This window comes from Leptopilina heterotoma, unplaced genomic scaffold (assembly GCF_015476425.1).
Source record: "Leptopilina heterotoma isolate Lh14 unplaced genomic scaffold, ASM1547642v1 Lhet_59, whole genome shotgun sequence".
In the NCBI taxonomy this organism is placed as follows: Eukaryota; Metazoa; Arthropoda; class Insecta; order Hymenoptera; family Figitidae; genus Leptopilina; species Leptopilina heterotoma.
The window spans coordinates 202,237-223,430 of NW_025111133.1; the positions used below are offsets into that span (position 1 = coordinate 202,237).

General features: G+C 26.5%; 3 protein-coding genes across 6 annotated transcripts; 1 reads left to right on the plus strand and 2 right to left on the minus strand.

Annotated features, from left to right (window-relative positions):
* The first annotated feature begins 282 nt into the window (after positions 1–282).
* Positions 283–18,187, plus strand: LOC122508994 (E3 ubiquitin-protein ligase RNF19A-like). 4 transcript variants are annotated; one of them, XM_043622704.1, is made up of 12 exons: positions 283–584; positions 2,249–2,501; positions 2,631–2,770; positions 2,857–3,046; positions 5,645–5,956; positions 6,663–6,807; positions 6,885–7,021; positions 7,519–7,616; positions 13,835–14,033; positions 16,317–16,512; positions 16,621–16,786; positions 17,123–18,187. In XM_043622704.1, the coding sequence occupies exons 2-12, from the start codon at positions 2,339–2,341 to the stop codon at positions 17,510–17,512; spliced, it is 2,136 nt and encodes a 711-aa protein (XP_043478639.1). In that variant the 5' UTR covers positions 283–584; positions 2,249–2,338; the 3' UTR covers positions 17,513–18,187. The 4 variants fall into 4 exon arrangements, with proteins under 4 accessions (XP_043478639.1, XP_043478638.1, XP_043478640.1 ...); XM_043622703.1 differs by lacking the exon at positions 283–584 and adding an exon at positions 1,741–1,898; XM_043622705.1 differs by lacking the exon at positions 283–584 and adding an exon at positions 1,798–1,932.
* On the minus strand, positions 7,720–11,011 carry LOC122508995. The gene is made up of 2 exons (XM_043622707.1): positions 9,754–11,011; positions 7,720–9,644 (listed from the first exon to the last, which is right to left on the minus strand). The coding sequence occupies exons 1-2, from the start codon at positions 10,069–10,071 to the stop codon at positions 8,703–8,705; spliced, it is 1,260 nt and encodes a 419-aa protein (XP_043478642.1). The 5' UTR covers positions 10,072–11,011; the 3' UTR covers positions 7,720–8,702.
* A 2,194-nt stretch (positions 18,188–20,381) lies between the features above and the next one.
* Positions 20,382–21,143, minus strand: LOC122508996 (trafficking protein particle complex subunit 1). Its single transcript, XM_043622708.1, has 3 exons — positions 20,983–21,143; positions 20,631–20,840; positions 20,382–20,547 (listed from the first exon to the last, which is right to left on the minus strand). Exons 1-3 carry the CDS (start codon positions 21,079–21,081, stop codon positions 20,419–20,421), a joined length of 438 nt encoding a protein of 145 aa, XP_043478643.1. The 5' UTR covers positions 21,082–21,143; the 3' UTR covers positions 20,382–20,418.
* Positions 21,144–21,194: the final 51 nt, after the last annotated feature.

Genomic DNA, 21,194 nt, shown 5'->3' on the forward strand with positions numbered 1-21,194 from the left:
CATGTGAATAAAGCTTTATATTTATATTAAAGAAAGGATTTTTCCTTTCTTTACAACAGAAACAAGTGCCATTAAACGCAATAAACATTAATAAAAAATTATATATAACATATAAACACAACAATTAGTAAAATAAAAAATGACCTCGTTAAAAATTCATTTTTTTAATAAAACAGTTAATAATTAAACTATTTTTTCGCATCTATAGTTTAAATTTCGCGGCAACTAGAATGCGCGTATGAACTGCGCAATAAACAAGAAGAGAGGGAGGAGATTGACAATGACAGAATGGTTGACATGTTCTAACGTGTCAACAGTGTTTAATCATAACATATTTAAAAAAAATTTACACATCCGATAATCAATTTATAATACTTTTTTTCTATATTAATTGTTTATTTATAGTATCAGCCGTAGTGCGATTATCTACTTTAAAGTTAAACTTGTTTACACTCGTTTTTGCTATTTTGTAAATTCAGTGGTTGTCAACATCAGTTTTTTTTTAATGTGCGCTTAAAAATATTATAATCAGAAGAATCAGAATAACAGGAATTCGGAAAAAGTAATTTTGCACAGTTTAAAAGGTTTGTAATAATTTTATATTAATGTCGGCAGTGTTTTTTTAATTTTGTCTTTCAGGTATACCTATAAGTTTTTTAGCATTTACTATTTTTCCATTAATAAACAGAACGATATACATTTTGCTAACTTGACTTTGAAAATTAAATTGATTTGCCCGATTTGCACTATTCGTGGAATTTAATCAAATTTTTTTTTTCAATTTAGACTTGTAACAGCGATTTTGTTTTTGGAATTCTTTTTTAGAAAAAAATAGCTGCATTATTTTATTTATGTAAAAATAAACAGATAAAGATAACACGAAACCCGAGTCTTCACCTTACAAAAGAATTTGTAGCGTCATAAAGTTAAAATAATGCTGAGTTCGAAAGACGTTGTTGATAATTATTTACGATAATGATTGTAGGTAATTATTGTTTAAAATGTTTTTCACGGTTCTTATATAAGTTTTTGGAGTATTTAAAAAGTTTGTAAACAGGTTTAAAGAATTTAGCAAAAAAAGCACGAATATTTGTTTATTATTAAAATATTGTTTACTTGCAATTTATAAAGAGGAAATTGAATTTTTTTTTTATTTTTAAATTTATTACAAAAGATTTTTTCCAATTAGTAAAAGTTAATTATATTTGTATACGTTTTTGTAGAATAAAAATTAATTTGAGAAACTGTAATTAATTGTCACGTACATCAAGATATGTAAATTTCTATAATTCCTTACTGAATAAATCTATTTATTTTTTCTATTAAACACACAGTTTTAAAACTAGTTCTTATTTGATTCTTAGGTATCGTGTTTCAGTGCGAAGTAAGCTAATTTATGGAAAAACGTGACATTTTTTTACTATAAATGAAATGGAAAACTTTGAGTCCATTTGTCCAGTTAATATTAATTATTCGAGTGTCAATAAAACCTCACGATTTGTACTTTTCAGTTCATTTCAGTTCCAGTTCATTTTGAAAACGTGTCAAAAGTTGGAAATTAAAGAAAATTTTCTCTGATATTGATTTTCTTTTTTTTGATTTTTACCAATTTTTGTAAAAATAGATTTTTTGGCTCAATCTGTAAATTATAGGTAATTTTTCCGAAATTCATTTGCTTTTTTTTTAAATATGTTTTGAAAAGTTAATGTGCTTGAATGTGATGTCACTTTCATCGCTGTGTAGAACTTGTAGGTTTCCACTCTATATATTTGATCTTGGTGTGTGCAAGGTAACACACAAGTGTTAGCAGTTTGATGGTCGACGACAAGGAAGGAGAAAGAAAATTATTGTGCAGCAAGTAGTCATTCGCTAAAAAGTGTAGTCTGTGATCAGTTCAGGTCAGCTGTTGTGTGCATTTAAATAAAAACATAAGTATTGCAGCAAACGTTTTCATCCTGAAATTAACTTTGCTTCTCTATTTATATTTATCTAGAGTTCAATTTTTATTAAAAATTTTTATTAAAATCAACTCTTTTCTGAAACGAGAAAGTTGTTCGTACGTACTTATGACTCATCTGCATAAAAAGATTTCACAAATCGTTGTTTAATTTAATTTACCTTGAGAATTGGAATTTTTCATATACATTCTTCGTATTCTGGAATAAATCAATTTTTCATACTTAGCGTACTTGTAAAATTGGTATAAATAAAATTCTTAGTAATTAATGAAAAAATTTTCTTTTTACAGAGAATATTTCCTGCTACTCCGAATATATTGGAATCATAAAATGAAATGATAAAAAAGATTTTTGGTGAGATAAGAGTGAATAATTGAAGAATGCTCAAAGAAGTTGAAAACGGAGCAGGAGGTTGCAATGGTGTCACCTCTAGACCTCGCCGATTTTTTCCAAGGTTTTCATTACGAAGATTATTATATTCGAGTCCTTTAATTGGTCGCCGAATTTCACGAGTGACTAATTCTAGCATCAGAAATACCAAAGGTAAATAAATCTGAATAATTGATGTTCGATTTGCATAATTGTGAAACAAGTTCGATTCATGCTTTTTACGTAGTATTAATTGTAATTATTGCACACTTTGAAGTAAAATATGAAATTCTTTGTTTTCAGCAAAAGATCCTGTTAATAGAGTGATAGATGTGGAAAAAGGAGAAGCTAGAGTTAGTAATGGATCGTCTCACTTTCAGTCACACAATTCCGATCTTCAACGAGCTTCCAGTAAGGGCTCGGTCCTGTCAACTGCAGGGAAGGTATAAAATTAATTATTCTTTCGAAATTATTGAAAAAAAACAAGAATTCAAAAAAGACTAAAAAGAAATTTTTTTATTACTTTCAGAGTACCGAAAGTGGAGAACTAGAATGTCCTCTCTGCTTGGCCGAATTGCCAAGCGAATTATTTCCTACGATTCAAACTTGCCACCATCGAAGTTGTTACGATTGCTTTCAACAGTATCTTAAGGTTGAAATTTCCGAATCAAGAGTCAATATCGCGTGTCCTGAATGTTCCGAGCCTTTACATCCTAATGGCAAGTATTTAAAAAATTATTTCATTGTTTTTTTTGTATTTTTTTCAAACACATAATTGTCGATTTCTAAATTTTCAATTATGCCAATTTGAGATATAATATGCAGGGCTCGAACTAGATCCGTAAATCCCGTAAAGGTCCGTAAATTTGCTTCAAGTTCGTAAAAGTTCGTTTTTTTGAAAAAAGATCCATAAAGTCCGTAATTTGATTAAGAAAAGACGAAAAGTTCTTAAATTGTACGATATAATTTGGAGAATTTTAGAGAAATTACAAATGATTGCAGAAATTCAATTATTTTCAAAAGTAATCAAATTCTTCGCAGAAATTCAATTATGTTCAAAATTTTTTTAAAAATTCTTGTCAAAATTTCAATTATCTTTAGAAATATTAAAATTCTTTTACCGAAATTCAATTATTTTCAAAAATTTTGCTCAATCAATGATTTTCAAAATTTACTAATTTTAATAAAATTGTCCTAAAGAATTCAATTATTTTAAAAAAATTTAATAAAATTCTACACAAACCTTTAATTATTTTCATAAAATAATAATAATAATAATAATAATAATAATAATAATAATAATAATAATAATAATAATAATAATAATATAATAATAATAATACTAATTTTTTTTATTTTCATAATAAAAATTTTACAGGAATTCAATTATTTACAATTTTTTTTATAAATTTCTTCGCAATAATTCAATTATTTTCATAAAATAATAAAAATTTTACAGAAATTCAATTATTTACAAATTTTTTATAAATTTCTTCGCAATCATTCAATTATTTTCATAAATAATAAAATTTTTACAGGGATTCAATTATTTTCGTAAATAATAGAATTCTTTTAAGGAATTCAATTATTTTCATAAATAATAAAATTCATTGCAGAATTTAAATTATTCTTAATACAATTTTAATCGAATTCCTCGAAAAATGTAATTATTCTTAAAAATTTTATTAAAATTCCTCAAAAGAATTCAATTACTTAAAAAATTTTTTAATAAAATTCTTTATGAGAATCCAATTTTAAGAAAAATGCAATAATTGAATTCTAGTAGAATTTTGAAAAGGTTTTAAATCAAAATCTTTGAAAATCTGAATTTTTCATATTTTTAACTAACAATTCTGTGGAATTAAATTTTTTTGAGAAAGTTGTAATTGCTTTTTTTTAAATTATATAAAGTTTTTAATTTCTAAGATATATTTAATTGAAGAATTAACGAATAATTGAAATTTTGTTAAATTGATTTGTAAACAAATGCATTTGAAAATTCTCAAAGAAATTTTTTAAACATTATTAAAAATAATGCATTTATAGAAGAATTTTAGTTAAAAACACGAAAAAAATTAAATTTTATAAAAAGTACAGATTATTGCCACGAATTCTAATAAAAAACCTTCAATTTTTCTATTTTTGACAATAATTTCTTTTTAAATAACTTAATTCTTCAAGAACTAAAATAAAATTATTACTTAAAAATTATTTAATGAATTTTTTTGAAAAATTTTAATTCAAATTCTTTTGAAGTAAGTTGAATTATTTCCAAAATAATAAAATTTTTCGTAGAAATTTAATTACTTTCAGGAATTTTCAAAAAATTCAATGCGAAATTCAATTATTTTCAAAAGAAATAAAATTCTTCTTGGGAATTCAATTATTTTCAGGAATTTTAATAAAATTCATTGCAAAAATCAATTATTTTCATAAATAACAAAAGAATTCATCAAAAGAATTCAGTTATCTTGAAAAGTAGGTAATAAAATTCTTCGCAGAAATTCAATTATTTACAAAAATTGAAAAAAAAATCTCGCTAACATTTCAATTATCTTTATAAATTGCAAAATTTTTCTCACAAAAAATTCAATTATTTTCAGTACAATTTTAATTGAATTCCTGCAAAGAATTCAATTATTCTTAAAAATTCTATTATAGTTCGTCGAAAGAATTCAATTCTTAAAAATCCTTTTAAAATTCGTGGAAAGAATTCAATTATTTAAAAATTTGTTGATATAATTTTTTATGAGAAATCAATTTTAAGAAACATTCAATTATTCCATAAATTATTTATTTGCATTTTATTTGTATTTAACTAATTGAATTCTAGTAGAATTTTCTAATAAAAATTGATTTAAATATGAATTTCAGTTAAAATTTTAGATTTTTTAATTAAATATTACAAGCAATATAGCGTGAATTTTTAGAAAAAATTGAATTTTGAAATTAATTTTTTTTAAGAAGCTTAATTGAATTTTTTTATTTTAAGTTTTCGTTTTCTAATATAGTTTTAATTGAAGAATTGACGAATAATTGAAATTATTTAATTATTATAAAACATGAAGAAATCGATCACTCCGAGTCGAAAACTCGGAGTTATCGATATCTTCATGTTTTATATAGTTATAAAAACTTTAATTTGTAGTTTTAAGTAAAATGTTCTCTTATTTGACTCGGACTTATATTTTCGTCAGTAAATGGTCCGTAATTTTTAGTTTTTGGTCCGTAAAGTCCGTATTTTGAAATACTTTCACTGGTTCGAGCCCTGCAATATGGAGATTTAATTATTTAATGGAGAATTTATTTCCTTGCAGATATTCGTATGATTTTAAACGATCAAGTTCAGTTAGAAAAGTATGAAGATTTTATGGTTCGAAGAGTTCTTGCCGTCGAACCAGACGCAAGATGGTGTCCTGCTCCTGATTGTTTCTTCGCTGTAATTGCAAGTGGCTGTGCTTCTTGTCCAAAATTACGTTGCGAAAGGCCAGGTTGTGATTCATATTTTTGCTACCACTGTAAAGCTCGATGGCATCCAAATCAGACGTGTGACGCTGCACGAGCTCAAAGATTCCAACACTATGAACGAAGTTCGTCGTTAAGTTTCAGCCAAAGTGATTCACAACACAGTAAGTTAATTACCTTTCTCATTAAGACACACTATATAGTTTATCTGAACGTTATGAATGTATTTCTATTTTTACCCTTATTTATACGAAAGATAATACGACTTGAAAACAGTATAATAATTACAATTAGAAATGCTCTCTCTCTCTCTCTCTCTCTTAGAGAGATAAATCTAAAAATAAGTTACTTTGAAATTAAATTAATTAAATATTTGCTTTTTGTAATTATCTTATAATAAAAAGGCCCAAATGCGGTTATTTTTTTTTGAAAATTTGCACTATAGTTGAAATACAAAAATTAATCTCAAAAAATGTAATAAATTTCATCGAGAAAATTTAATTAGAATAAAAAAATTTTCACAGAAATTTAATTATTTGAAATACAATTTTAATGAAATTATTCGAAATAATTGAATTATTCTATTCAATTTTTATAAAATTCTTAAAAAAAAATTCAATTATCTAAAATATTTCAATAAAATAGTTTAAAATAAACAAATTTTTTTTAAAATTTTGATAACATTTGTTTATAAGAAATAAATTATTTTCATAAATTTTTCATTTTCATTCTTTATTATGCATTGAACTCTGTATTGTAATTTGTAAATTTAGTAAAGAGCTTAAAAAGTTAAAGAGAGTGATTTTTGAAAGTTATTTATCTACATTAGTTTATTTTGAAAAAGAAAATAATTAAAATAAATTTTTACAGGAGATGACATTAAACCCTGTCCGAGATGTCAAGTTCTCATTGTTAAAATGGATGATGGCAGTTGCAATCACATGACTTGCGCCGTCTGTACAGCCGAATTTTGTTGGCTTTGTATGAAAGAAATTAGTGATCTTCATTATTTGAGGTAAAAATTACATTTTTTTCTTTATTCAAGAAATATTTTTTCTAAAATAGAGAATAATCTTTTAAAAATAATTACAGTCCATCGGGATGTACATTTTGGGGCAAGAAACCTTGGTCCAGAAAGAAGAAGATTTTATGGCAATTGGGAACTTTGGTTGGAGCTCCAGTTGGAATTGGTCTTGTCGCGGGTATAGCTGTTCCTGCAATGATAATAGGTGAGAATTTTTCGAATTACCCTTTCGCATACCTAATCGGAAAATATCTTTTTATCAAAATCTTGAATTTTTTTCGAAGGTCTTTCTATCGACTTTTATCATTTAATCAAAAATTTCTTAATGATAATTGTAATACTTGTGAAGGAAGATAGCTTTCAATGATTTTAAAATTGGTCTTGTATTTTTTTGATTTTTTCTAAAAAAAGGTTTTGAACCTTTTTTGAAGGTTTTGAACTTATTTTTTAATTAAATTTTAAATCAAAAGAAGTAAAATTCCAAATTTTCCAATTTGGAATTTTTTCCAATTTGGACAATTTGCAAATTACAAGCTTTAGAATTTTATTTCTTTTCTTTTAGTAAAGAAGTCTAAAGAATTTTTTTTACCTTATAATCGTTAATTTTTATTTAATTAATTTCATTAAATTTTACCTTTTAATTAAAAATGTAATTCAATATCGTAATTCAACCTAAAAACGATGCGTTGTTATAATGTTTAGGTATACCTGTATGGGTGGGCAGAAAATTGTACACCAGATACGAAAAAGCAAACAAACACAAAAGGAACGCTTTCATTGTGGGCGGAGTAACAGCATCGGTGAGTTAATAATTTTCATATTAAAACTTTTCATAAAACAAAATAATTAACAGTCATTCTTTATTGATAAAATATTGGGTTATAAATATTGAAAAACTTTTTGTTAAAACTAAGTTGTTTTTATATCGATAATTTATTATTCAGGAAAAGTATTAATTATAAAATAACAATACGTCTAGTAGTTTTTAACAATTAGATTTGTTTTTTCATTTCTCTTTATTTTATTCAATAAATTGAATGCAAGCTTTTAATTAGCCAGTCTTTTGTATTGGCACAAATACTGAGAGTAGTATTAATAAATATTTTTCGTAGAATTATTTGATATTTCAAAATATGCCAAAAATCAAGAGTCAATTTTTGTCATAATTGAATTTACAATTTTTTCTTCATTCAATAGACAGGTTTTTTTTTTTTTTTGTTTTTTTTTCGTAAAATAGGAAAATTCGTAAAATTTTTTCGAAAAAAGGAAAGTGTGCCTTAGTGAAAAATGTGATTTCATATAAAATAGTTGATTTCGTGAATGAGGGAAAATGAATATTTTTGTATCAACGTGAACAAAGCTTATATTTTTATCAAACATTATTATTCGACTCAACAATATTTTAATCGCGCACTTTTTTTTGTCGATGTGAAGAAAATGAAAAATCGTCTCACGAAGAAGCTCGATTACTTTCGCACGCATAAAGCTTCTAAAAAAAAAACAGTTTCCTTTTCATCGATTTTGCGATTAATGTTCCTTTTGCATTCTACTGGTTTCGTACTAATTTATCATAATTTCTACTTTGGCAATTGCACAGAACTGGAAATTGTTACTTGAGTCTCCTTTTCGGAAAAATAAATGATTGTCGCTTCGTGCAAAATTTTCGGAGTGAAAATAAATTCTTATTTATGTACAACTTGAATAAATAAGTTTCAAGTTTTGGTTGTATTGGGTAAGATTGTGAAATTTAAATGTGGAACTCGACTGGTGGAGAAATAAAAGACACAAGTAACGGCTTCATTTTGCACAGATCGAGGTCAATCAGTTCACTGTCCTAAATATGCGATAATGCGATTATCGTAAACCAAAAGGTTATTGGCGGTGGCTTATTGATTCGTAACTGTAGTTTCGGCGAGTTCACCAGTCAGGACCCCGTCATTGTGGAGATCTTCGAGGACGTCAATGAGACGTTGTTCGGTGAGAGGATCGCCGAGAGCGACATCGACTGAGCCTATGCAGAGAAGAAGAGCGAGTAATTGTGATCGTCTGTAGTCTTTGTCGAGATCGGATCTCGAGTAGCCTAAATCTTTTGGAATGTCGACACCTAAATTGAAACTCGATGTGGTGAGAACCTCCCAGTATTTATCGAGTAAAGTTTGTGTGTGACGACGTCGTAGTTCTGTGGGTACGGAACTGACGAGTAGGAGGGCGATGTCGTTTGTTGGTCGGCTGTAGGTGACCATTTGCCAGTCGAGGATGGCGCACTTACAACTTCCGTCGTCGTCATTTTTGAAGAGGAGATTATTGCACCAGAAGTCGGTGTGAGTTATGAGTGAGAGAGGATCCTCGGGGGCTAGAAGAGCGGCGATTACTTCCTTCGTGCGAGGTCGAAGAGTGAGGAGAGCTTCGAGAACTGTTTCGAGACCTGGTCTTCTTTCGAGGAAACGGGCCAATTGTGGGAGGCCACGTTCCACTAATTGCTGATAGGAATCGGTCGCCCTGGCTGTTTGGAAAAGAAAGGGATAACGTTCGGAGAGTTGGCGACCTTCTTTGACTTTTAATGTTAGGGAGAGAGCGTGTAAACATCCGACAGCACTGAGAGCTGCTTCGGCTTGTTTTAGTGTCAAACCGCGAGAGAATTCCGCTCCCTCGAAACCTCGTGGTCTTAGGTTCTCTAAGACGAGAAAAGATTCTGGTGGTTCGGGACTGTCTTCTGTGCCACCACCTGGACTGTAGTGCGCGTGGATACAAGCCGGAATTGGCAATTCGATTGCTAGGTCGGGCGATGTCAACTGTTTCTTTTGGAAGGCTTCCAAATCAGGTACCACCTACAAAAAAAAGGATAATTTCTCTTGTCGAACTCTCTCTAAATTCTCTTTAAATTCTCTCTAAGTTGTCTCTAATAATAAATTATTTCAGTGAAAAGGAAAAAGTTACCTGAGTGTAGAATTTGATTTCTCGGAGATCGAACTGAGCCTCGGTGACGAAGAATCGATTGTAGGGGTCCTGAGGCAGAAGCTTGACAATGACACTGAGTTCGCACCGCGTGTCATCGGGTTTCGTTCGATATTCAACCGTTACAGCTAATATGTCACTGAGAACACTTTCGCCAGCGGTGCAACCGGGTCTCACTGTGAAATCATCAACGGTGACTTGAGATCCTGCGCCGTGATGTTCGGCCAATAGTCCTTCGAGCCATTCCTTGGTCACCGGCCACTCACCACCGGAACCATCGGTGTCCTCACTGTCAGACATTCTTGCTTTATCCTCAAAATATTTCCAGCAATTTTTTTTACTGATTCTAAATCGTTTACTTTTTTATTGCCAGGTCTACTTCACTGCTTCGTGCCGAGCATTATTAAACTAACTCATTGGGCGAGTCTCGATGTGAGAATGAATCGTTTTTTTCTGGACCTTCCTTTTTCCTGTTACAAAGACTGAATTTCATTACTCGAGTGAGACATGGTTGAATGTTTTTTTGTCATTGGCCGGATTTGTATGACCAGGAAGTGCAACACACCGACTACTGACCCCTTCCGGCGGCCTCGACTCGTCTGACTTTGTTCCCGGCCTAACTGCAGTGTGATGGCTAGTGATGGCTCCAGATACCTCGCATGACGGCGCCATGGGTGGGACGATATCTCCTCGACGCGCATGCTTCTGTATCTCTCGTTCTCTCTTTCCCTTTGCTTGCTTTAATCAATATCTTTCTCCCATTTTATCTATCATTGGAATGTATGATTGTAATTTCTTTTTACATCCCTTATTCAAGTCGAATAATTGATGGCATCATGAGTCCATTGTCGAAATTAGGACATCGTCTTACTTTTGCTCAATGAATTTTCCTTTTTTGAAATCGGAAAATTTCATTAGCTTTTGGCTAAGGAATTTTATTGCTGCTTTATGGAGTGAAAATGACGTGCCTTTCAATGTCCAACAGAAATAACTTTATGCAAGGACAATCATCTGCCTTGTTGACTTTAACCTTTAAACCTTTTAAGCGAAAATTTTACCTACTGTTGAAATACATATATTCTGTTTATTTAATTTGTAGATAGACAAAATAGCTAAACAACAACTAAAGTCTAATTTGACTAATTGGAATATAAAGAAATTAATTTAGGATTTCCAGAAAAATTTAACTTTGTTTTCCCCTGCTTTCCTGACAGAATTTTGACCTTTTCTCTGACCCTAAAGAATATTCTGATTCACTCTAAAAATTATTAGATACTCAAAAAAATTTTCTATTACATTTATTTACAAATTTATTCAATAAATAAATAAATAAAAGTAAAATTATTCGAAAACATCAATAACTTCTTTTTTAAATAAATATTTAATTATTATTTTTCCGTAGGAATTAAAATTTTCCAAATTCAAACTATTTTGAAATTAAATAACTTGAAAGAATATTTATTATAAAACATGAAAAAATCGAGTCTTCGACTCAGAGTGGTCGTTTCCTCATTTCTTCATGTTTTTATTTACAGAAAATCCAGTGATAATAATCACAATTTAATTTTACAAAATTTCGATTATTCGGAAATTCTTCAATTGAATATAATATTAGAAAATAAAAATTTCGAATAATTTCAAAAATAATTCACTTAAACTTTTTCAAAAAATTAATTATACAGAATTTTTAGTTAAAATTGCGAAAAATTCAAATTTTGAAAAACTTTAATTTGAAACTTTTTCAGAATTCAATTATTTCTAAAAGAATCCACGCTGTAATAGTTTTAATATTCAATTATTTTAAATTTTAACTGAAATTAATTTTTAAATCAATTTTTATTAGAAAATTCTACGAGAATTGAATTATTTAAATAGAATAAAATAAATAATTTATTCAATAATTGAATGTTTCTTGAAATTTAATTTTTACGAATAATTTTAGTAACAACTTTTGAAAATAATTAATTTCTTTTAAGGAATTTAAATAAAATTTATTATATTAAAGAATTTTATAACAATTTTTGAAAATAATAATTGAAAACTTTTTAAAGAATTTTATTAACATTTTTTTTAAATAATTGAATTTATGAGAAGAATTTAAATACTAATTTATGAATATAATTGAATTTATGCGAAGAATTTTATTAAATTTTGTTTAAATAATTGAAATTTTGATAAGAATTTTATTAAAATTTTTGAAAATAATTTAATTTTTGAGATAAATTTCGTTATCTATTTATAAAGATAATTTAATTGTTGACGAGAATTTTTAAAAAGTATATAAATAATTTATGTTTTTCAAAGTATTTTATTACTTTTCAAAAGAATTGAATTTTGATATTTATCAAAATAATTGAATCCTGGAAAAGAATTTTATTAAAATTCCTTAAAGTAATTGATTTCTAGGGAAGAATTTTGTGATTACCAAGATAATTGAATTCTTTTGCAGAATTATTTAAAAATTTTTTAAAATAATTGATTTTCTGCGACGAACTAAAAGTTATTTGTGAAAATAATTGAATTATTGCAACGAATTTTATTATTTTATTGAATAATTGAATGTTTCTTAAAATTGAATTCTTTCGTCAAGTTTTAATAAAATTTTATAAATAATTGATTTTTTGCGACAAATTAAAAGTTATTTATGAAAATAATTGAATTATTGTAGCGAATTTTATTATTTTATTGAATAATTGAATGTTTTTTTAAAATTTGAATTCTTTCGTCAAGTTTTAATAAAATATTTAAAAATAATTGTATTTTTCGAGGAATTTATTAAAAATTGTATTAACAATTTTTTGAAATTCTGCGATGACAATAATTGAATTTCTAAATGAAATTTAATTATTTATGAAAATAATTGAATGTTTTCGTAAAATTGTATAAAAAATTTTTTTTTCAATTATTAAATTATTTGATAAATATATGAAAATAGTAAATATTGAAAATCATTGAATTGCGAAAAACTTTTGAAATTAATTGAAATTTTGCAAAGAATTTTATTAATATTTCTGAAAATAATTGAATGTCTGTGAAGAATTGTATTATTTGTCAAGACAATTGCGTTAAAACTTTTGAAAAAATTAATTCTTGACAGAAATAAAAAAAATTTTGAACGTTTTTTTCCCCCTGAAAGCAAACATAAATCTATCAGTTCTTTAGTCATTTAACAATTATTTTCTGACTACATATAATTACATTTTAAAAAAAACGAATACTTACTGTTTTTATTATTAATTAATTACTTCGTTTGTTTATTCATTTGTTGATAAAATTTAATGTAAATTTTCTTTTTTTCGGCAATTAATGTTTCTCACGTGCAATAAAAATTCACGTGTTTAATTTCCATATTTTATGTTCATCTTAAAAAAAAGTTATCCTTGAAATTTTTTTTCCTTCAAGGTTGTTATTAGCTTTTTTATCCATTAACTCTCTCGTACTTGAATTATTAATTATTGGAAAATAGTTGATGCATCGTTTTTCCACTTTTAGAAGTAAAATTAACTGTGTTCGCAACTTTTCACTATTAGTTTATACTATATAATTAAAGCTTTTTAAAAGTTATCGGAGAGAATATTTAATATTTTTCAGTCTTCATATATTCAATATATTCTTGCAAGAAACTTATCAACGATATTTATGATTAAAATATATTCACGAACGAAGAGAAATGAAAAAAATCGAAAACTTTGCTAATGGAAACAGTAATTAACATTGTACAGGATTAGAGAACGTTGATGTCTTACAAAAATCATGCAAGTTCGCTCTAACATGCAAACTTGCACTCCATTTTAGCCTTGAGGCTTTTAGAGTTAGTTTAATGCAGTGTAATGGCTCAATTAATTTTATTGTTCTCTCTCGCTCTCCTTACTTCCTGATGAAATGTTAGCAAAGTAAAACAAGTACATGGTGAAAGATAAATAATAACATGTGTTAGAAAACGTTAAAGATAATAATTTTGTGATGAAATGAAGAAAATTGCTTCGACCTTTTTGAAGTAGAGGCAAATTTCGAAAATTGTGAAATTAATTTTTGTAAATTAATTTTGAAATTTCTTTTTCAGGTATTAGTTGCTCCTGTGTTAGCTGGTTTAGCAGTGGGAATTGGTGTTCCAATTTTATTGTTCTACGTTTATGGTGTAGTTCCCGTTTCATTGTGTCGCAGCGGAGGATGCGGAGTATCGACAAATGGTTCAGGTGTTAGGTTTGAGTTTGACGATGAAAACGAATTAATGGGTGCACTCGGAGGTCGAAATGTTGGAGGTAAATTTTGTAATTATAATAATTTATTTTGGATTTTAATGAATCTTGTGAAATCTTGTGAATTCAGGGAAAACTCTGGGATTATTGTTAAAAGAATATTGGAAAAAATTTAATTTTTTAGACTTCATAAGAAAATACTGAATTTTTGTGTCTTTTGTTTGACTCATAAAATGACCACGAATTCTAATACAAAACCTTTAGTTTTTTCTATTTCTGACAATAATTTCTTTTTAAATAACTTAATTCTTCAAGAACTATCACTTTAAAACGTATCAAATTGAAATTTTATAAACTTTTAATTCTTAATGAATTTAATTAGAAAATTTAAAGAATCTTAGAGTTTTGAAAAATTTTAATAATTCAAATTCTTCTGAAATTAGTTAAATTTTTTAACATGTATTTAACTAATTATTAAAAATAAAGAATTTATAGAAGAATTTAAGTTAAAAACACTAAAAAAATTGAATTTTTGAGGAGTTACAAATAATTGCAGAAATTCAATTATTTTCTTTCAAAAGTAATAATATTCTTCGCAGAAATCCAATTATGTTCAAAAATTTTTTGGATTTTCGTCAAAATATCAATTATTTTTATAAATAATAAAATTCTTCTCCAAAATTCAATTATTTTCAAAAATTTTAATAAAATTCTCGACAACATTTCAATTATTTTCAAAATTTTTCCTCATTTTAATGATTTTTAAAAGGTATCCACTATTTTAATAAAATTTTCCCAAAAAATTCAATTATTTAAAAGAAATTTTTAAAAAATTCTACCCAAACATTTAATTTTTTTCATAATTAATAAAAATTTCACTGAAATTTAATTATTTGCAAATTTTTTTTTAATTTCTTTGCATTAATTCAATTATTTTTATAAATAATAAAATTTTTTTTGCAGAGATTCAATTATTTTCATAAATTAAAATTTTTTTTGAGGAATTCAATTATTTTCATAAATAATAAAACTCATCTCAGAGTTTCAATTATTTTTATTGCAATTTTAATCAAATTCCTCGTAAAATGTAATTATTGTGAAAAATTTTATTAAAATTCGTCAAAAGAATTCAATTATTTAAAAATTTGTTGATAAAATTCTTTATGAGAATTCAATTTTAAGAAACATTTAATTTGTGAATAAATTATTAATTTTTGTATTTAAATAATTGAATTCTCGTAAAATTTTCTAGTTAAAATTTATAATTTATTATAAATAATAAAAATTTCACAGGTATTTAATTATTATTTACAAAATTAAAAAAAAAATTTTCTGAATAAACGTCGGTGAAGTTTGCAACGTTTATGAACAATGTTTGAAAAAAATATATATATTTTCCCACCAAATAATCGAATTTTGTAAAGGTTTGAATTCGAGAAAATAATAATTAAATTGAAATTAAAATAATTTTGAAGAAATTACATTAACAATATTCTTATAATATAAAATAATAATTTAATCACTCGATCATTTTTAATTATTATAAAACATGTAGAAAGCGATCATTCCGAGTCGAAGACTTAATTAAACAAGTTGTTCATTTCATGATCATTAAGCTTCCTCAATATAATATATACCAATTGTTTAATTTTTTATTTTAGAATAATTATTTTAAAGTGTTATGATAAAATGTCAAAAAATACAAAATTTCAATTTTTTGTGAAAAATTAAAATATTTATTAATTCTATAAATTTTGATAAAATATATACTTTATATACATGAATCGATTCGTTTTTATGTCAGGAATGCAATTTTGACAACAATTAATAAAAATTTTAATATAGAAGAAAGTTATTTCAAAAAATCCAAAAATTAATTTTTTCAAAAATTAAAAAATTGTTGAAAAAATTTTTTTTTTTAGATATTTTTTAAAATCCTTCTGTCTGATTTTTGGTATTCATGACCGTAATACACCTACAAAATTTTATCAAAATCCATCAAGACGTGTAAGAGAAAATTTGTCCACAAGAATCGGTGACACACACACACACACACACACACACACACACACACACATACATACACACATACATCCGGACATTTGTTCCTCTCGACAAATTATATATACTACACTTGAAAATTTGTAAAAATAATTGACTCAAAAAAATTCAGAAATCGACATCACTATAAGGCTTCCTTTATGAGGAAGCAAAATGAATTAAAATTTAATTAAAAATTAAAGTAATAAAATATTAAAATTAATAAAAATATTTTTATTAAAAATAGTAAAATCTAAAATTAATAAATCAATTAAGTATATTAAAATTATATTATATTCTTTGCAGATGCAGCATCAATTGGTGTTGTAAGTCATCGAGGTGGGAATCCATCGATAGGAGAAGCTTCACTTTCACTAGGAAGCGGAAGTCAATTAGAAAAGTTGGGTCGTGAAAATGATCGTGAAAGCGCCAGTAATGTTGCACTTGCAGGAACCAGCATTGCGGGAAGTATAGCATCAAGCGTACTTCCAGGAGGCCAAAGGTACTTGTAAATTCTCCATTTTTTTTCTCTCTAAAATTTGTAACAAATATTTCTAAAATTAATAAAATTAATAAAATGAATTAAAATAAATTTTTTTTATCTCTCCAGACTGGAAGTTCAAGCCGATGTTACCTCCACGCAGAGATTTAGCCTATGCAGTGAAACTGCATCAGCAACTACGAGTCTTTCTGAAAAATCCGTCAACGCTTCTATTGCCTTGGACGATGGAGCGGCATCCACGAGGGCGTTAGCCGGCTCGGTTTTAAATTTTAAGGTTTCTAATTATTTTACATATAGAATTTAAATTTCTAGAATTTAAATTTATTCTTTTATTTTAAACTTAAATTTTCAAATTAAATTAAATTTTTAAACTTAAATTCGACAAATATTCTAAACATAAATTTTCAAATTATTTTGAATTAAATTTTTAAACTTAAATTTGACAAATTTTCTAAACATAAATTTTTAAACTTAAATTCAACAAATTTTCTAAACGTAAAAACAAAATAGTGTTAATAGTTAATATTTATTAATTACATAATTTTAAATAATGAAAACAAAAAATTCTGAGGCAGAATAATTTGAATCTAATTAATGTTGAAAATTTTAGATTGAGGGCAGTTCTATTACGAGCGGTCCAAGTATGGAAGGAGAACAAACATCAAACGCAACGGTCGCTACTGTTACCGAGGCGAATGTTGATTCAGCAGGTCAAGCAGCTTCTCTCAGTTCGTTAGAAGAAATAACACCTGGTTTGGCGAAACGTTCTCGCCGAAGGCCCACTTTGGACCGACAACACAGCGAATCCAACAGTTGGACTGTTTGCGAGGAAGACGGTGGCTCAGAACGTGTTCGATTCGATCATCATGTGAGTTTCATTGAAGCTGACCAGGAAGCAAGTAGCTCAACAAATGTCACAAGAGGTCCTGGACGACGCAAAAGAAACAAGGAACTCGATCAAGATGCTGATTCACAGAAAACAACGAGACTCAACACGTAAGAATTACTGTAAGTAAAATATATATTTATGTATCCCATATACATACGTATATATCAAAAAAATCTATTTTTTTTTAAACAAAAAGAAAAAAAAAACGCACACCAATCCATCAACTTTGTGTAAATGCGTCTTAAATATTAGACACATTTTTTTTGTGCGATACTTTTTTTTTAAAATTCCAGTAAATGTATTTTACGTTTTTAAGAAGATTAATTTAGAATTTGAAAAAGAAGGTCAATTTCATTGACGTTAGATTTTTATTAGTTCAGAGAATTTTTAATCTTTCAAGACTGGATGTAACAAAAAGATGACTTAATCGATTGCTATTTTGCGATTCGACATTATTTTGTATTAAAAATTTATTAGAATTGGTTTAAGAATATGTCAAAAAAAAAGATCATACAGTTAATCTTTAAAATTTTTCTTCCATTAGTCAACTGTTATCTGTTGTTATTATCAGAGAACGTTGTCAGTAATTATAAAAAAAATATAAGAGCCAATGTTAGCGTGCTTATAATGAGTTACACGTCACTGCTGATGCATACGAGTATTTGTATATGTACTGTGCGAAATCAAAGACTGAGCGTGTTTGAGAAACAGTTTAATGAAACAGATGTTTGAAAATGAAAGGACAGTGTTTAGATATGCTTAAGTAAAAATTTATACAAAAAAAAAGAAAAAAAAATGTATGCACATTTGTACAGTTACGTATATGTATCAACACACATAATATTTAAATGTATACACTTCATAAAAACGTGTACATGTCCAATTATACAAATTGTTCATACATTTACAAAGGAGAGCAGTTAACGATGTGAAAAACTGCTTCGAAAAAATATGAATAATACCATTTAAATGGTTAATAAATGTAGGCATTAATTAATTGCATTGGATTTTTAAAAATTTATATTTTGCAAAACTGCATTCTAATTCATAAAACAAGAAAAAAAGGAAAGTATGTGTAAGTAGTTTATAAAACGCATTCTTTATTTTTTTTCTCTAATATTACTTTTGTTTTCAATTTTTGTCAACACAAAGTGAAAATGATTTACAAGTTTCGAAACGTTCGAATGAACGAAAAAGAATTTACTTTTTTTGCCTAATGATCACATAATTGGCTATTTATTTATATTAATTAATTTTGTAAAAAAAAAATTTGTAATTATGAAAGAAAAAAAAATTTCGTTCATTTGAAGCTTCAGAACTTTTAGGGACATATTTTCGAAAAAAAATAGCGTACAGGGACTGTGAATATCAAAAAACTGGCTTGGTTTATGTTTTTACTTTATAACAATGCTGCAATATAGCACCAATAATAATTTCAAGTAATATTACATATTATTAGAGATCTAATTATATGATGACTTAGTATATCACAAAGGAATCGTGGTTAACAAATGTTTTTTTATGCTTAGAATGATGAAAATTTTCTTTTTCCTCATTATGTAAAGAAATCATTTACCAGCAGGTTTTTCTGGATATTTATTAAATCTTGTATATCGTCATATTAAAGAGCATTTCGTCCTTCAAATCCAATAATTCTAAATTTTTGTTAAATTTTCCAAATATTTTCTTATTTCGTCTTTCTACATGCGAAATTTTTTGTATTTTACTGTAGAGTGTAAAAATATTTCTGATGAATTATATGAAATTGAACCCCTTGATGCAAGAACCAGACATAGACCATAGAAATTAAATGGGCTACGTCTGGTTCTTGCATCAAGGGGTTCAATTATTGGTACGTAAAATATAATCAAACTGTAAATATTAATGTTTGAGAATGACTGTGAAATTTATTGAAGGTTTAAATATCTTGCGACAGAGTGAGATCCACTTTATTGAATATTCATCTTTAGTGATGAAATAATTTTTTCTGTAAAAGTATTTACAACTTTTGTTTCGAATTAAAAGTTTTTAAATTAAAAAAGTATCAACAGAAAAATTGTTGACCAAAAAGAAACATGTGAGTTTCAAAATTTATACGTAATATTTTACAAAAAAAAACTCTAATTTCCGATTGTCCAGAAAAGTATTTAAAAATTTTTTCTCATGTCATTCTCTGCTCAAATCTCCAAATGTTTTGTTTTGAACAAACGTGGAGTCTAAAAGTCACAGAACTTATTTTTAATATGTGATAAAAAGTGGATGACAATTTTTTTGTTATTTACAGTCAGTTAAAATTGTTTGTACACACGGAATTTAAAATTCCCATTTAACACTTTGTATATAATTCGAAAAATATATATAAGATATTTTTAAAAAAATCAATTGTCTTGATTAAGGTAATTTTTTATTTGTAGGTATATTAATTTTAGGAATAAATTTTTTTTCTTTTAGATTAATAGTTAATATTGAAAAAAACTTCAAGAAAGTAAAAGAATTTTTCCTTTTTTTCATTTGTCATATTATACAGAAATTGTAAAGAAACATTTTAAACTGACTGTGAAAACTGTACATCTAAAGCTGAGTGATGCAGTCTGCCTAAACTCCTTAGTATTGATATGACTGTTCTTGCCTCATCGAATTAAAAAAAAACTGCCGTGTTATTTTGTAGAAAAGTAATATAAAGTATAATGTAAATAGAAGTGAACTTTAAATAGATACATCTGAAAATATATCTACGGATGAATATATGCTATTAATCTTACTTGGAAAACAAATTTATTAGAATAAACTTCCTACATTAAAATATTCGTCTCTTTTATTACTTGTCAGTAAATAGTCTTTTTTTGAAGAAAATAGAATTTTTTTTAAAGAAAAAAGAATTTTTGGAAAAAAAGAATGTTTGGAAAACAAAGAATTTTTAGGAAAAAATTGTTTGAAAAAAGAATAAGTAGCTCTGTTTGGTAAAAAATGAAATCCTTTGTTATATAAAAAATAATATAATTTATTCATAAAGGAAGTTACAATGATCGGTTTAAATAAATTGGAGATTTTTTAATCAATTCGTCTAATTTTGTTCTGAATAATTCACTCTGAATTGGTTGATTTAGTTGACAAAGTGGATTTTTTACTACGAATTCTACATACACCTGGAAAACAAAAATTTTATTAAATATTCATTTATCGTTAATAATAACAACAAATCTCTTTGAAATATTAAAATTATTCTTACTTGACTATAAATTTGTTGTAATAATTCTCGAACATTTTGAGCTCCATTGTCAGTGTTAAGAACAAATTTCAATCCCGAAACTGTTTCAAAACAGTAAAGAGTATATTTACTTGTTTTGTAATAAAGAAATCCCTCTTTTGGATCTAAAGGCGATATTTTATTCACAAACGATTTTATTGAAAAAAGCATTCCGTACATTAGTTTAGCTTCCTAAATTATGTAAAAAAAAGACAGTTCTAAATTATTAATTTGCAAAATAAAGTTAGCAATATTTTGGGTTATTTTTAGGTTATGATTTAAAATTTTTAGAAAAATGGACTATTTTCAAAAGAAATTATGGTATTCCAAATACCTCCTCTTGTGTCATTCCTGATTTATTTAATCTATTCCATTCCGTGTAAAATAACAATTGACCATTTCGTGAAAATATATACAAATTGTGAACTGTCATTTTCTTGCTGTTTGACAGATAACGACACAGTCACACTTGCAAGTCGCACTATAGCAAAATATTGATAAAGTCTAAAAAGTTGAGAAAAAAATTCATAGATGGCGCATTAGGTT

Excerpts from the sequence above, each read along its gene's own strand:
- LOC122508994 (XM_043622704.1), top strand. The coding sequence starts at position 2,339 with ATGCTCAAAGAAGTTGAAAACGGAGCAGGAGGTTGCAATGGTGTCACC. Across the intron at positions 14,034-16,316 it reads CGGAGGTCGAAATGTTGGAG|ATGCAGCATCAATTGGTGTT; the intron begins GTAAATTTTGTA and ends TATTCTTTGCAG. Across the intron at positions 16,787-17,122 it reads GCTCGGTTTTAAATTTTAAG|ATTGAGGGCAGTTCTATTAC; the intron begins GTTTCTAATTAT and ends TGAAAATTTTAG.
- LOC122508995 (XM_043622707.1), bottom strand. The coding sequence starts at position 10,071 with ATGTCTGACAGTGAGGACACCGATGGTTCCGGTGGTGAGTGGCCGGTG. Across the intron at positions 9,645-9,753 it reads AAATCAAATTCTACACTCAG|GTGGTACCTGATTTGGAAGC; the intron begins GTAACTTTTTCC and ends TTTTTTTTGTAG.
- LOC122508996 (XM_043622708.1), bottom strand. The coding sequence starts at position 21,081 with ATGACAGTTCACAATTTGTATATATTTTCACGAAATGGTCAATTGTTA. Across the intron at positions 20,841-20,982 it reads CAGGAATGACACAAGAGGAG|GAAGCTAAACTAATGTACGG; the intron begins GTATTTGGAATA and ends TACATAATTTAG. Across the intron at positions 20,548-20,630 it reads TACAACAAATTTATAGTCAA|GTGTATGTAGAATTCGTAGT; the intron begins GTAAGAATAATT and ends TTTGTTTTCCAG.